Genomic DNA, 16025 nt, shown 5'->3' with positions numbered 1-16025 from the left:
CCACCAGGGCTAGGGACTCCATCCTTCAAAGGCTACAGAGCAGCACCAGGATAGGTTGCAAGATCCTAGACCTTGACAGCACATCCAGAGGAGCATCTTGCTTTTTCTCCCCTGGAATCCAGACCTCATCTCTCAGTCTCTCTTCTGCAGTGCTCCACACCTTCTGCAAAGGATGGTCGGTGCCACTGGCAGGGTGGGAGCGAGTGCTAGGAGTTTAGCTGTCAGGGCTCTGTGCCCTTTGTGCCAGCGGCTGCAGGAACACTGCGCTCTCATGCAGTCCTGGCTTGGCCAGGCCCTGGTCCTGCCTGTGGGAGCCTTAGGTTCTGGTCTGTACCGACTGCAACTGTCACACTTGGGGCTCCATCTTTATTGTGTCTCACTGAGTCTGGGTCCTGCGGACTCAGCGTGCTGTGAACTGGTGGGGACTGGGGAACTGCCAGCCTGGCAGCCTCAGCTGGGATCGTCCCGTCATGCCAGGGCCTTCCCTTTCTGTGCATCATCACTCAGACCTGGGGATCCAAGGCAGAAGGGACTTTGTGACCTCCTCTATAACATGGTTGTGGCGACTGGTGTGTGGCGCTGCCTACCTGCTCCATTACTGTTCTGTCTCCTGGTTCCTGTGCCCTGAACTCAGGGTTGCTGTTCCTGTTTCGGCTGTGTGTGTGTGTGCACGCATGTGGGTGAGTGTGTGTGCACGTGTATGTGTGTGGGGGTGTGCACATACCCACACACATACACACACTCTGCTGCTACATATCTGCTGTTCCGACTGTTACCGCGTTTAGTTTGGACTATTGCTGACCCCAGGGGTTCACGGTTATTACATGTTTTGATTGACAACTTCCCTGGGTGTCTTGCTTCATTTTGTGTGTGGTTTTGGACTGCTGTTCCAGGGTGCATCTGAGCATAACATCACGGAGTCGAGGATGGGATGAATCCATGTGAACTCCTACAGAAGATCTTTGAGAAAACCCAACCCTTCTTAGTGTAGAAATTGCCAGCGATGGAGAACTTACCGCAACCCCTGGTAAACTGTTCCAAGGGTTAATTGCTCTCACTGTTGAAAACGTACACCTTCTTTCGAGTCGGAATCTGCCTAGCTTCAACTTCTAGCCTGCCAGACTGAAGAGCTCATTGTCAAATATTTGTTCCCCATGTAGATACTTATAGAGTGTAATCAGCTCACCCCTTGCCTTCTCTTTGCTGAGCTAAATAGATGGAGCTTCTTAAGTCTCTCACTAGAAGGCAGGTTTTCCAGTGCTTTGATCATTCTCATGGCTCTTCTCTGACCCCTCTCCAGCCTACACCACCAGAGTGGCTGGGCTCTCTCTGGGAGCAGAACTTGGCTTGCAACTTCTTTGCTACTGGGGGTGACACACATGTGAAGGAAAGACCCCAGCTCAAGAGTCAGGCTCCAGTTGACCCTGTCAGGCATTCAGCAAAACTCAAAGCTCTCAGAATGCTCCGAGATGAGGGTTGTGGGCGAGCGCCCCACTCCTCCGGCCCAGTGGAACTCTACTCCTGGGGTAAAGCTCATCGTTGGGAGACAGAACCATGCAGGGGGGGAGGAATAGCACAGTGGTTTGAGCACTGGCCTGCTAAACCCAGAGTTGTGAGCTCAATCCTTGAGGGGGCCACTTAGGGATCTGGGGCAAAAATTGTTCCTGCTAGTGAAGGCAGGGGGCTGGACTCAATGACCTTTCAAGGTCCCTTCCAGTTCTAGGAGATTGGTATATCTCCAGTTATTATCTATTACCAGACATGCTGGGTGTGTGTACAAGAGTGTGGAACTCCCCCAGGAACCAAAGACCAGCCCACACAGCTCTGCCTTCTGCAGCAAGTGCCAGGTGTATCTTCCAACTGGCCTCAGAGAGAACGCAGAGCAGCTGGGTACTTGATAAAAAAAACCCTACCAAAACAGAGACTGCACTGCACTCACGATTCTACCTTGGGGAGAGGAAGAGAGCAAGAAGGAACCACACAGGAGTCTCGTCACTTAATGATGTTGTGGATGGTGCTTTAGATCCTCTGGTGATCAGGGAGGGATAAGAATAGAATCAAGCCAAGCCAACACGGGGCACACACAAAACCCTGGGGATCCCTGTAAGCAGCGTCCATGTGCACATGGTGCTGCCCTCGGTCTCCCCACTGCAAGGCCAGGCCCTGTTTCGGCCTTCTCACTCCCCTCCTGCTTCTCCTTGCCCCTAGCCTCACGCACACAGAGGAGGGGAAATCAGGCAATGAGCAGGGGGAAGGGGCAGGAGCAGGACTGGGGCTGGCAGTGTGTGTGGGCAAAGGCAGCAGCTCTGTGAGGACCCCAGCGGTACTCACCGATTGGCTTCCCTGTGTGAATGTCGATGATAAAGCCAGGGGCCTGGTTCCCACATAGGATCTGGTACTCAGCTGGAAGGGAAAGGACAAGGTTACACAGGACACCCAGCAGACAGACCGGGATGTACGAGTATGAGTGGCCCTGGGGCACAGAGCACCCATGGGGTGAAACCCTACAACCAGGGATGACCACAGAGACAGCAGGGAACGCCTATCTCCATGCCAGGAAGTTACCTGTGTGCCATTGCAGGGCTGGGACCCTTCACAACCCCCTTCCCCCCTGCACACACTGTCCCCTCCTCCGCTCCTCATACAGCACCCCCTCCCACTGCACAGCTTAGAACCACAGAAAGACACCTCCCTTTCTCTCCCCCCAACCGTATGCTGGGACTCCAGGGCTACACACACACACCCCCCACCCCAGGCTGCACACACAGCATGGCCTGGGATGGTTGCACGGTCTGCTCCACAGAGGCTTTTGGTATTGTCCATCACGGGATCTCTGCCGTCGCCCAGCCCCTGCAGGGAGCATGCTGCCCTGCACAGCCTGGGGGAGGCGATGCTGTCACTCACTCCCTAGGCCAGGGTTGTTCTCCGCACAGCTGTCAGCTGGGACCAGAACAATCCTGTGCCCCATGACACCAGGGGTAGCCAGATGCAGAGCGCCCAGGGACGGGGGGAGCTCCCCCAGCCAGACCCTTCTCTCGGTGCAGGGGACTTACGGCTGGCGGGAGTGGGGCAGGGCTCGCAGGGTTTGTTCCAGGCCTTGCCGATGTTGTAGGAGCAGCAGCACATCTTCTTGGTCATGTTGAAGGCGAGCTCGTTCTCACAGGTGTCGTTGTAGTTGCGGTAGCACACGCTCTTCCTCATGTCTGTGAAGGGGACACAGTTCAGATCATGCTGCTCTGGGGGCTGCCGGCTGCGCCTCGGGCACCAGACACCGGGGGGGCGCAGAGCAGGGCCAATGCTGAGAACAGCTATCCCCTGACCCGACCCTGCTAGCTCCTGGCACCACGGGCCTTGGCTGCCCAACAATCATCCTTGTCCTGAAGAGAGAGACACTGGATCCCAGAGACATGGCGGCTGGCCCGGGTTCCACCGGGAGCACAGCCCAGCTTGCCCCTGTGCCAGCCTCACGGGCACCACTCTCCCTGCGGTCTCATCACCGTGTTGCCTGTAGTGAATGAGTAAAGCTAGCAGGGCCCCTGGGCGTTCCCAGCCTGCTCCCTCCCAGCCCCCTCCCTGCTGCCTGGAGACGGCACCGTACCCATGCAGTTGTTTCCTCCGTTGACCTGCATGTACTCAGGGGGGCACACACAGGTGTAGTTGCCCAGGGTGTTGTAGCAAGTCCCAGGGCCACAGATCCCGATGTGGGCAGAGCACTCGTCAATATCTGCCAAAAGTAATGACAAGATTACACCTGCATGCACAGGGCGTGGGGGGGCAGGCCTGGCACAGGGGATGAGGGGCAGGCCTGGCACAGGGGACAGGGACAGATCTGGCATAGGGCGGGGGGGAAGGCCTGGCACAGGGCGGGGAGGCAGGACTGGCACGGGGGGGTAGATCTGACATAGGGAGGGGGTGCAGGACTGGCATAGGGCATGAGGCAGGACTCGCACAGGGCGGAGGGGCAGGCATGGCACAGGGTGGAGGGGAGCCTGGCCCAGGGCAGGGGGGGTAGGTCTGGCACAGGGGACAGGGGAAGAGGCATTGCCAAGGTCACCCCGCAGGCAGGGATCCCACACAGACATCAGCCCCGCTTTGCTGAGAGCTGGGACTGTGCTGCCAATGGAGTCCTGCACCCCAAAGGGAGGGAGGGATCCTCCCCAGCAAGCATGGGGCTGGGCCGGGGGTCTCTGGGGAAGGAACAAAGGGATCAGAGCAAAGGGCAGGTCGCACGGCTGTCTTGTGAGTCGCTACGAGCCACACACCACACCAGGGCATCACACATGCACACACACGAACATACAGCCCTACGCACGCACATACATCCCCCGTACACACACAGAGACACGCACCCCCCAGCCACACACACACACATGTACACATATAGACATGCACACCCCCTGTGCGTACACACCTCCACACATACACGCACCATCCTACATGCATGTGTACACATACATGCACATGTGCACACACTCAGAAATGCACACTTCTATGCATGCACATGCACCCACACGTGCATCTAGACACTCCCCACGCATGCACATACAGACGTACACTCCCCATGCATGCATGCATCCCCCCCCATGTGTACACACACATGGACACACACTCTCCCACACACACATGTACACACACAGACACTCTCCCACACACACATGTACACAGACACATTCTCCCGCACATATGTGTATGCACACACACACACTTTCCTGCACACATGTGTACACACACACAGACACTCTCCTGCACATACGTGTATATACACAGACACTTTCCCGCACAAACATGTACCCCCCCCTCCACAGGCACATTCTTCTGCACACTGGTACACATACACACACTCTCCTGCATGCATGTACACACACACACACACTCTCCGCATGAACGTGTACACACACACACACACTCTGCCGCACACGTGTACACGCACACACTCCGCATGCACATGTGCACACGCACAGACACACTCTGCACACACATGTACACACATACACACACATACACACTCTCCTGCACATGTGCCAGCGCGGTACCTTCACAGATGCGTGTGTCCTCGTTGAGGTAGTAGCCCAGGGGGCACTCACACTGGAAGCTGCCAAAAGTGTTCACACAGTTGCCCCCCTGGCAGAGGCCTGGCAGCTCCTGGCACTCGTCGATATCTGTGAATGGAGAGTGGCAGGGAAGCACTCGACCCCCCGACCAAGCCCTGGCAGCCCCCAAGGCAGGGGTCCCCAGTGTTTGCTGTCAGCACACAGCCACAGCTCACACCCACTGCCTCTGGGTGTGGATCAGCACCTGGGTGCAGCAGAACTGGCGGCCGCAAGGCTCAGGCTGAGGGGCACAGACTCATCATATGGTGCGGAAGGGCCAGAACCTGTCAGCTGGCCTCAGCCTGTGAGCAGAGGAAGCGGGGGCTGAGAGCACCTCCGGCTGGGCTGGAGCCCCTGTGCCGTGAAGCCTGAGGATGTGTGTTCCCTGGAATGAGGGGGCATGTGGGTGCCAATTCTGCTTACCCTCCAGGATGACTGTGATGGGGTTGGGCCTGAAGCCTTCTCCTCCGGGGCACAGGGTCTTGTACTCAGCTGCAGGAAGAGAGTCAGTTACTGGGTGGCACTGAATTGTGCTGAGTGGTTCCCCGTGGAGAAACCAGCCAGAAAGCAGGGAAAGATACAGGCCGTGAGTGCCAAACTGCCCCAGGTTCAGGCCAGAGCAGCCCAACCCAGTCTCTCGCACCCCAGCCTGGCCTGTCCCATGCCTCCCCAGCCCCTGGCCCAGCTCATCACACCCTGATCCAGAGCGATGCTCCCAAGAGAAAGGAACAACCAATGGTAGGAGAATGGATAACAAGAAGAAATATAGTGGGAGATCTTAATTTCCCAGATAGCGATTGCCAGGAGAAATGCTACTAGTAAGGGTAGGGCCAAGATATTCCTGGATGTGATAGCTGACAGATTTCTTCACCAAATAGTCATGAGAAAACAAGAGGCCATGCCGTGTTACGTTTAGCATTGGTAAGTTGTGAGGTAGAAGAACTGGTTGTAGAGGACAATTTTGGTTTGAGTGATCATGAGTTAATTTAATTTAAATTACATGGAAGACTAAACAAAAACAGATCTGCAACTAGGGGCCTCGATTTCAAAAGGGCAAACTTAAAAAGTGAAGGGAATTAGTTAGTGACAGAAGAACTCAAGTGTCTAAATGTGGAGGAGCCTTGGAATTACTTTAAGTCGAAGTTGCAGAAATTATCTGGAGCCTGCACCCAAGCAGGAGGAAACATTTGTAGGGAAGGGTGGTAGAGTAAACTGCATGAACAAGCAGGTGATTAAGAGAAAGCAGAAGACCTACAACGAATGGAAGATGAGATGGATCAGCACGAAAAGCTACCTCATGGAGGTCAGAAAGTGTAGGGAAAACGTGAGAACTGCCAAGAGCCAAGCAGAATGGACCTTACAAAGGGAATTCAAACCAACAGGAAAAGGTTCTATAGCCATATAAATAAATAAACAAGGAAAGAAGAAGTGGGACTGCTAAGCCCTGAGGATGCGGTGGAGATTAACGATAATCTGGACATGGCCTCAGGTTTTAATAAGACTAATGAGGACCTTGGGGGTAATGGCAAGATGGCCAATGAGAACAAGGATATAGAAGTAGAAGTTACCACCTCCAAGGTGAATGCCAAACTCAAACGGTTTAATGGGACCAAGCTGGGGAGGGGCCTAGATAATCTCCATCCAGGAATATTAAAGGAACTGGAACATGAAATTGCAAGCCCAATAGCAAGGATTTTTAATTAATCTGTAAATTTAGCAGTCATACACTATGACTAGAGAGTTGCAAATATAGTACCTATATTTAAGAAAGAAAAGAGAAGTGATCTGGAAAACTACAGGTAAGTTAATTTGACCTCAATTATACGCAAGGTCTTGGAACAAATTTTGAAAGTGAAAGTAGATAAGGACATAGAGGTAAATGGTAATTGGGATAAAACATGACATAGTTTTACTAAAGATCTTTTTCTTTTGAGGAGATAACTGATTTTCCAGACAAAGGAAATTCAGTAGGTCTATTTAACCCGGATTTCTGTAAAGTATTTGCTACAGTTCCACATGAGAAATGATTAGTTAAACAGGAGAAGATGGGGATTAATAAAAGAACCAAAAGGTGGGTAAGGAACTAGTTAAAGGGGAGACTACAACGGGTTGTACTGAAAAGTGAACTGTCAGCCTGGAGGGAGGTTACTACTGGAATTCCTCAGGCCTTGGGCCAATCTTATTTAACATTTTCATTAATGACTTTGGCACAAAAAGTGGGAGTGTGCTAAGAAAATCTGCAGATGACACAAAGTTGAGGGGTATTGCCAATATGGAGGAGGACTGGAATATCATATCATACAAGAAGATCTGGATGACCTTGAAAACTGGAGTAATAGAAATGGGATGAAATGTAATAGTGCAAAGTGCAAGGTCATGCACATATAGACTAACAACAAGAAGTCTGGTATAAGCTGGGGACGTACCAGTTGGAAGTGACAGAGGAGGAGAAAGATCTGGCTGTGCTGGTTGATCACAGGATGATGATGAGCTACCATTGTGATGCGGCCGTGAAAAAGGCTAATGAAATCCTAGGATGCATCAGGTGAGGCACAAGGCACCAGTAAGATCTCACCCAGAATACTGTGTGCAATTTTGGTCTCCCATGTTTGAGAGATGGATTCAAACTGGAACAGGTGCGGAGAAGAGCTATTCAGATAATGAGAGGAATTGAGAAAAACCAGTTACTAACCTTTCGGTAAGTGTTTTTCTTCAAGATGTGTTGCACCACTCGATTCCCTGGTAGGTGTTTGGGCGCTCCAGTGCACAGGTGTCAGAAAAGTGTTACCCTTAGTGGTCCTCGTCAGGGTGGCCTGAAAGCCCTCGGCTGTCTCGTGCATGTTGCACAGGCATAAAGAGCTGAACTGCCCCGATCCCCCTCAGCTCTTTACCATGAAGCGACTCCAATGGCGATGGGAGGGTGGATAGGTTATGGAATGGACATGTGCAACACATCTCAAAGAACAACAGTTATGGCAAGGTTAGTGACTGTTTTTAATTCTTCGAGTGCTTGCCCATGCCTATTCCACGGCAGGTGACTCACAAGCAGTCCCCTCTAGGGGTGGTTTCAGAGTCTATTTGAACAGAGACTAGAGGACCACTTAGCCATCATCTCTAGATTGTTGAGAGATTGCGCAGTGAGAGGCAAACGTGTGACTGATGACCAGGTTGCTGCTTTGCAAATATCTAATTTGAGCCAGAAATGCCACAGAGGCCACTTGGGATCTACTCAAATGACCTAATACACTATCTGGTGGCTTCACGTTAGCCAGCTGGTAACATCAGTGAACACAATTGGATACCATGATGAAATCCTCTGTGTGGAAACTGGATTGCCCTTCAGTCTCTCTGCAAATGCAATAAACTATTGAGACGAAGACCTGAAAGTTGTAGTCCACTCCAGATAAATGCTAACACCCTTCTAATGTGCAATGTCGCCTCTCTCTTACTACCATGAAGTTTGGGAAGATCAGTAAGCAAACTGCCTAGTTGGTATGAAAAGTGGACACCAGTTCTGTAGGGATACTTAGATAGCATGAAGGTAGACTTTATCTACATAAAAACAGTATGTGGTGATGGAGGGGCTGATACGCTCTCAACTCCCCATCTCTTCTGGCTGATGTAATAGCTACTAAAATGCTACCTTTGGTGAAAGGTGCAACAGAGAGCAGGTTGCTAGAGGCTCACAGGGCGATCTGTAAACTTTGGTCCATGACGGAGTTGGATTCTGTACATGTGGAAACGGTCTGTCCAATCCCTTTCAAACTCCTAGGGCTGTCGGGTTGGGGAAAAAGAAGCAGTTATCTGCAGAGGATGATACAGCTGCAAGATGAACTCTGATCCATCCAATCGCCAATCCTTGCTGTTTCAGACACAAAAGAGAGTCCAGCACATGTGGAATAGAAACTAGAATATGGGTTGCCCCTTTCCACCACAACCAGGCAGAAAACCTCTTCCACTTCGCAAGGGAAGTTTCCTCGCTGATGGTTTTCTCCTATTCAGCAGTGTCCCTGGCCCCTCTCTGGAGCAGGACTCCTCTGCCGAAGAGTGAGGCTAAGCCTGTAAGTCCAGAGCGAAGCTTTGCATTGAATGTGGCAGCAAGGCCCTTTGTAGAATCCAGCACTGCTCCAATAAATTCTGTTGTCTCTGCTGGAGACAGGCCTGCCTTGGCTACGTTGATCAGGAGGCTGAGCGCATTAAAGGAGACTGGATTACGCAAATGCTGGACACCCCTGAGACCTCTGATCGGCCAGGTGGCCAGGTAAGGGAGTACCTGAATCCTTAAGCTCCAGAGGAAAGCTGCTACCACCACCATATGCTCCATCGAAACACAAAGGGCAGCTGAGGAACTGAAGGGTTGTGAACTCAGCAACACTGGTTCCACGTGGTGCCGGGCACTCAGTGACACTGGCTCTATGCGGCGCCAGGCGCTCAGTGACACTGGCTCTATGTGGCACTGGGCGCTCAGTGACACCGGCTCTACATGGGGCCAGGAGCTCAGTGACACCGGCTCTACGTGGCGTCGGGTGCTCAGTGACACCGGCTCTACACAGGGCCGGGTGCTAAGCGACACCGGCTCTACGCGGGGCAGGGTGCTCAGTGACACTGGTTCTATGCGGCGCCGGGCGCTCAACGACACCAGCTCTACGCAGGGCCGGGCACTCAGCGACAGCGGCTCTACGCAGCGCCATGCGCTCAGCGACAGCGGCTCTACACAGGGCCAGGCGCTCAGCAACAGTGGCTCTACACAGCGTCGGGCGCTCAGCAACACCGGCTCTACACGGGGCCGGGCGCTCAGCGACACAGGCTCTACACAGGGCCGGGAGCTCAGCGAAACTGGCTCTACGCGGCGCCGGGCACTCAGTGACACCGGCTCTACACAGCACCAGGTTCTCAATGACACCGGCTCTACATGGGGCCGGGCACTCAATGACACTGGCTCTCTGCGGCGCTGGGTGCTCAGTGACACTGGCTCTCTGCAGGGCCGGGCGCTCAGCAACACTGGCGCTACGCAGCGCTGGGTGCTCAGCGACACCAGCTCTACACGGCGCCGGGCGCTCAGTGACACCGGCTCTACGCAGGGCCGGGCGCTCAGTGAAACTGGCTCTACGCGGCGCCGGGCGCTTAGCGACACCGGCTCTACACAGCACCAGGTGCTCAACGACACCGGCTCTACATGGGGCCGGGCGCTCAGTGACACTGGCTCTCTGCGGCGGTGGGCGCTCAGTGACACTGGCTCTATGCAGGGCTGGGTGCTCAGCGACACTGGATCTACGTGGCACTGGGTGCTCAGCGACACCAGCTCTATATGGCGCCGGGTGCTCAGTGACACTGGCTCTATGCGGTGCCTGGCGCTCAATGACACTGGCTCTACGCGGGGCCGGGCGCTCAGCGACACCGGCTCTACACAGCGCTGTGTGCTCAGCAACACCGGCTCTAAGCGGGACCGGGCGCTGTTTGCAGTGTGAGTAAAGACTTGGAGAAGGAAGGCCAGGGAGCTCCCCCGACTGTTAAAGGCTGTAGGAAGAACCTGAGGTGAGTCAGGGGCAGCTCGCCCTTTTATGCTTGATGATGTATGGGAGACAGAATAGGGCACTTGGGCTGCCCCGACAGGTACTGCTAAAATTAAAGTCTCTCCACCAGCTGTGCACTGGAGCTTGGCTTGTTTAGCCAGAGTGGACGAAGGCTGAGGGGAGATACGACACCGAAGGGATAAATACTAGAGAGGTGGCGGAGTTCTTTAAGTTAAGGGCCAGTGTTGGCACAAGAAGAAATGTCTATAAACTGATCATCAGCAAGTTTGGGCTCAAAGTCTGAAGAAGGTTTCTAAGCAGCGCAGGAGGAACAGCCTTCCCAGGGGAATAGGCATCCTAAACAGCCTACCTGGGCTCAAGACTGAGCAGGATACATTTATGGAGGAGATGGTGTGAGGAGCCTGCCTATAACAGCATGTGACCCATCTGCGACTGCTACTGGCAAATATCCCCAGTGGCTGGTGATGGGACGCTGGAGAGAAGGGGCTCTGAGTTACTACAGAGATTCCTTTCCAGGTGTCGGGCTCGTGGGTCTTTCTCATGGTTCAACTGATGACCATATTTGGGGTCAGGAGAGAATATTCCCCCAGGTCTGATAGGCAGAGACCCTGGTGGTTTTCCAGCCCAGGTCACTTGGAAGTTTGAACGAGAGTAAATGGTGGAGTCTCTATAACTGGAAGTCTTTAAATCAAGATTTGAGGACATCAGTGACTCAGCCAGAGGTTCTCGGCCTATTACAGGAGTGGGTGGGTGAGGTTCTGTGGTCTGCAAAGTGCCGGAGATCAGACTAGATGATCATGATGGTCCTGCCTGGTCTAAAAGTCTCTGTCTCACTCGCATCCAGCCCTCAGCTCATCCCATCCTCCCTGATACAGAGCGATGCACCCAGGCCCTGCCTGTCCACCTGACCCTACAGCATGCACCAATGCAGCCCATACTCCGCCCCTGTTTCCCTATGTCTCAGATCCAACCTGCTCCAGCCCTTTGGAGCAGAGCCGAGCGCTAACCCCATTGCATGTGAGATTCACCCCAGAGCACTTCCCCTACTCACTTGTGTTGGCTGGAGGGCAGAGCTCACAGGGGTTCCCCCAGGCACGGCCCAGTGAGCAGCAGCAGGAGGCCCGAGTGACGCCTACTCCGATTTCAGCGCTGCACGAGATCCCACCATCCCCGCGGTCCTGAGTGTCCAGGAAACAGTTCCCAACGCGGGTGTCTGCACAGGGCAGGGCAGAAAGGAGACAGTGAGCCTCGGATGAGCAAAGCCCCCCGCGCCGCCCAAGCTGGCAGAGAGAGAAGGGTGCAGCAGATCCTGGGAGCAATGGAGGAAGCCTCTTGCAATGGCCCAGGACCTGCCCCTCCAAATAACAGCCGAGTTCCCTTCACCTGCTTTCCCCAGTCTGTCACTCTGGCCCAGCCCCACAAAGGGACATAGTGCCTAGCAAATCACAGGAACACCCGTACCCCACAATGCTGAGTTAGGCACCCAGGTCTCTGGACAATGCACATGGAGAGCAAGCCCCCTGGATTCACAAAAGCCAGCCTGCTAGGGAGCCTGCTAAGCTAGCTAGAGGGAGATCCTGATGCCAGCGGCGTGCTAAGCCCTGCCCCTCCCATGGAGTTCGGTAGGTCCCGGCTGCAGCGAGCCGCAAGCAGGAGGCCAGTGACATAGGGCCGGAGGGGACTGCAGCTGGGAGGGTTGATTCCTGGCGTGGCCGAGAGATTTGCGCTGGCTTGCCTCAAGCTAGCACACTGCAAGCAGCTGTGTGAACGCTGCAGCCCGGGGGTGGCTCCAGCTGTCTCCTGAGTCCAGGCCAGCCTGACCCCCTGGGCCCACTCTCAGGCGGCCAGCCCAAGCCACCGCCTGTGCCCCAATGTCCACGCTGCTGTTTTCAGTGGGCTAGCTCGGGCCACTCATCCCGCGCTGGAAAGCCCCTCCCAGCTGCAGCGTGGCCGTACCTGTCATTTCTAGCAAGACAGAGCGAGATGCCCGCCCAGAGGGGATCTGAGCAGGGGTCCCCAACCTCCCAGTGCGCTGACCACTGAGCTGTGGTAGAGCCCGCGAATCTCCCGCAATCGCGCCTGTCGAAGCTGTTCCACTTTAATTAAATAATCAACTAATTAACATGAACTGGGCCAAAGAAAGACTCTATGACGTTGTGTTTAAGGCCCCCGCCTGAGGGGTGGGAGACGCCATCCCAATCCCTTCTCCCCATGAGACAGAGGGGGAATTAAACCCAGGTCGGCCCCATCCTGGGTGAGTGCTGTAAACACTGGGCTCAAGGCTGTGAGGGAGATTCATGCCCCTGCCCCCCGGCTCCTCCCCAGTTGGTTCCTGTGGAGTCAGTTGGCCCCCAAGTACACCTGACGGAGGGACCCCGTGGGTGCGATAGGCGCAGGAGCCTTATCCCCTGGTCTGTGGATCGCACCGGGGCCTTGATGGCAGGTAGCACCCGAGCACCTTCAGGGAGGCAGCTGTGCACATGCCCGGAGGCAGGAATAGTGCAAGGTGGGGTCAGGCCAGCTGAGCAGGGTCTGTGGGTCACAGCGCAGGGTGAGGGTCGGGGTCAGGGTCTGTGGGTCACAGCACAGGGTGGGGGTTGGAGTCAAGGTTTGTGGGTCACAGCACAGGGTCAGGGCAGCTGAGCAGGGTCTGTGGGTCACAGCGCAGGGTGGGGGTCGGGGTCAGGGTCTGTGGGTCACAGCGCAGGGTCAGGGCAGCTGAGCAGGGTCTGTGGGTCACAGCGCAGGGTGGGGATCGAGGTCACGGTCTGTGGGTCACAGCGCAGGGTCAGGGCAGCTGAGCAGGGTCTGTGGGTCACAGCGCAGGGTGGGGGTCGAGTCAGGGTCTGTGGGGTCACAGCGCAGGGTGGGGGTCGGGGTCAAGGTCTGTGAGTCACAGCGCAGGGTGGGGGTTGGAGTCAGGGTCTGTGGGTCACAGCGCAGGGTCAGGGGCAGCTGAGCAGGGTCTGTGGTCACAACGCAGGGTGGGGGTTGGGTCAGGGTCTGTGGGTCACAGCGCAGGGTCAGGGCAGCTGAGCAGGGTCTGTGGGTCACAGCGCAGGGTGGGGGTTGGGGTCAGGGTCTGTGGGTCACAGCGCAGGGTCAGGGCAGCTGAGCAGGGTCTGTGGGTCACAGCGCAGGGTGGGGGTCGGGGTCAGGGTCTGTGGGTCACAGCGCAGGGTGGGGGTTGGGGTCAGGGTCTGTCGGTCACAGCGCAGGGTCAGAGCAGCTGAGCAGGGTCTGTGGGTCACAGCGCAGGGTGGGGGTTGGGGTCAGGGTCTGTGGGTCACAGCGCAGGGTCAGGGCAGCTGAGCAGTGTCTGTGGGTCACAGCGCAGGGTGGGGGTCGGGCTCGGGTCTGTGGGTCACAGCGCAGGGTGGGGGTTGGGGTCAGGGTCTGTGGGTCACAGCGCAGGGTCAGGGCAGCTGAGCAGGGTCTGTGGGTCACAGCGCAGGGTGGGGGTCGGGTTCAGGGTCTGTGGGTCACAGCGCAGGGTGGGGGTCGGAGTCAGGCTCTGCGGGTCACAGTGCAGGGTGGGGGTCGGGGTCAGGGTCTGTGGGTCACAGTGCAGGGTTGGGGGTCGGGGTCAGGGTCTGTGGGTCACAGCGCAGGGTGGGGGTCGGGGTCAGGGTCTGTGGGTCACAGCGCAGGTTGGGGATTGGGGTCAGGGTCTGTGGGTCACAGCGCAGGGTGGGGGTCGGGTCAGGGTCTGTGGGTCACAGCGCAGGGTGGGGTCGGGGTCAGGCTCTATGGGTCACAGCGCAGGGTGGGGGTCAGAGTCAGGCTCTGTCGGTCACAGCGCAGGTTGGGGGTCGGGGTCAGGGTCTGTGGGTCACAGCGCAGGGTGGGGGTCGGGGTCAGGGTCTGTGGGTCACAGCGCAGGGTCAGGGCAGCTGAGCAGGGTCTGTGGGTCACAGCGCAGGGTGGGGGTCGGGGTCACGGTCTGTGGGTCACAGCGCAGGGTCAGGGCAGCTGAGCAGGGTCTGTGGGTCACAGCGCAGGGTGGGGGTCGAGTCAGGGTCTGTGGGGTCACAGCGCAGGGTCAGGGCAGCTGAGCAGGGTCTGTGGGTCACAGCGCAGGGTGGGGGTCGGGGTCAGGGTCTGTGGGTCACAGCGCAGGGTGGGGGTTGGGGGTCAGGGTCTGTGGGTCACAGCGCAGGGTCAGGGCAGCTGAGCAGGGTCTGTGGGTCACAGCGCAGGGTGGGGGTTGGGTCAGGGTCTGTGGGTCACAGCGCAGGGTTGGGGGTCGGGGTCAGGGTCTGTGGGTCACAGCGCAGGGTCAGGGCAGCTGAGCAGGGTCTGTGGGTCACAGCGCAGGGTGGGGGTCGGGGTCAGGGTCTGTGGGTCACAGCGCAGGGTGGGGGTCGGGGTCAGGCTCTGTGGGTCACAGCGCAGGGTGGGGGTCGGAGTCAGGCTCTGTGGGTCACAGTGCAGGTTGGGGATCGGGGTCAGGGTCTGCGGGTCACAGCGCAGGTTGGGGGTCGGGGTCAGGGTCTGTGGGTCACAGTGCAGGGTTGTGGGTCGGGGTCAGGGTCTGCGGGTCACAGCGCAGGGTGGGGGTCGGGGTCAGGCTCTGTGGGTCACAGCGCAGGGTGGGGGTCAGAGTCAGGCTCTGTCGGTCACAGCGCAGGTTGGGGGTCGGGGTCAGGGTCTGTGGGTCACAGTGCAGGGTTGGGGGTCGGGGTCAGGCTCTGTGGGTCACAGTGCAGGTTGGGGGTCGGGGTCAGGGTCTGTGGGTCACAGTGCAGGGTTGTGGGTCGGGGTCAGGGTCTGCGGGTCACAGCGCAGGGTGGGGGTCGGGGTCAGGCTCTGTGGGTCACAGCGCAGGGTGGGGGTCAGAGTCAGGCTCTGTCGGTCACAGCGCAGGTTGGGGGTCGGGGTCAGGGTCTGTGGGTCACAGCGCAGGGTTGGGGGTCGGGGTCAGGTTCTGTGGGTCACAGTGCAGGGTTGGGGGTCGGGGTCAGGCTCTGTGGGTCACAGTGCAGGTTGGGGGTCGGGGTCAGGGTCTGTGGGTCACAGTGCAGGGTGGTGGTCGGGGTCAGGCTCTGCGGGTCACAGCGCAGGGTTGGGGGTCGGGGTCAGGCTCTGCGGGTCACAGCGCAGGTTGGGGGTTGGGGTCAGGGTCTGCGGGTCACAGGGCAGGGTGGGGGTTGGAGTCAGGCTCTGCGGGTCACAGCGCAGGGTGGGGGTCGGGGTCAGGCTCTGTGGGTCACAGAGCAGGGTGGGGGTCGGGGTCAGGGTCTGTGGGTCACAGAGCAGGGTGGGGGTCGGGGTCAGGGTCCGTGGGTCACAGCGCAGGTTTGGGGGTCGGGGTCAGGGTCTGTGGGTCACAGCGCAGGGTTGCGGGTCGGGGTCAGGGTCTGTGGGTCACAGCGCAGGGTGGAGGTTGGGGTCAGGGTCT

General features: G+C 57.0%; 1 protein-coding gene across 1 annotated transcript in view; it reads right to left on the bottom strand.

Moving 5' to 3' along the window:
- The window catches only part of FBN3 (fibrillin 3), a 107319-nt gene that overhangs the window by 47071 nt on the left and 44223 nt on the right, over positions 1-16025 (bottom strand). Inside the window, exons 27-32 of the mRNA XM_050933692.1 lie at positions 11676-11837; positions 5514-5582; positions 5034-5159; positions 3599-3724; positions 3054-3203; positions 2332-2403 (exon numbers count right to left, since the gene is read on the bottom strand). Coding sequence (XP_050789649.1) covers positions 2332-2403; positions 3054-3203; positions 3599-3724; positions 5034-5159; positions 5514-5582; positions 11676-11837 — 705 coding nt within the window. The remainder of the gene's footprint in view (positions 1-2331; positions 2404-3053; positions 3204-3598; positions 3725-5033; positions 5160-5513; positions 5583-11675; positions 11838-16025) is intronic.

Source organism: Gopherus flavomarginatus, chromosome 24, assembly GCF_025201925.1.
Source record: "Gopherus flavomarginatus isolate rGopFla2 chromosome 24, rGopFla2.mat.asm, whole genome shotgun sequence".
NCBI classification, from domain to species: Eukaryota; Metazoa; Chordata; order Testudines; family Testudinidae; genus Gopherus; species Gopherus flavomarginatus.
Note: the sequence above shows the minus strand (reverse complement) of the source record. Positions and strands in the feature narration are given on the sequence as shown.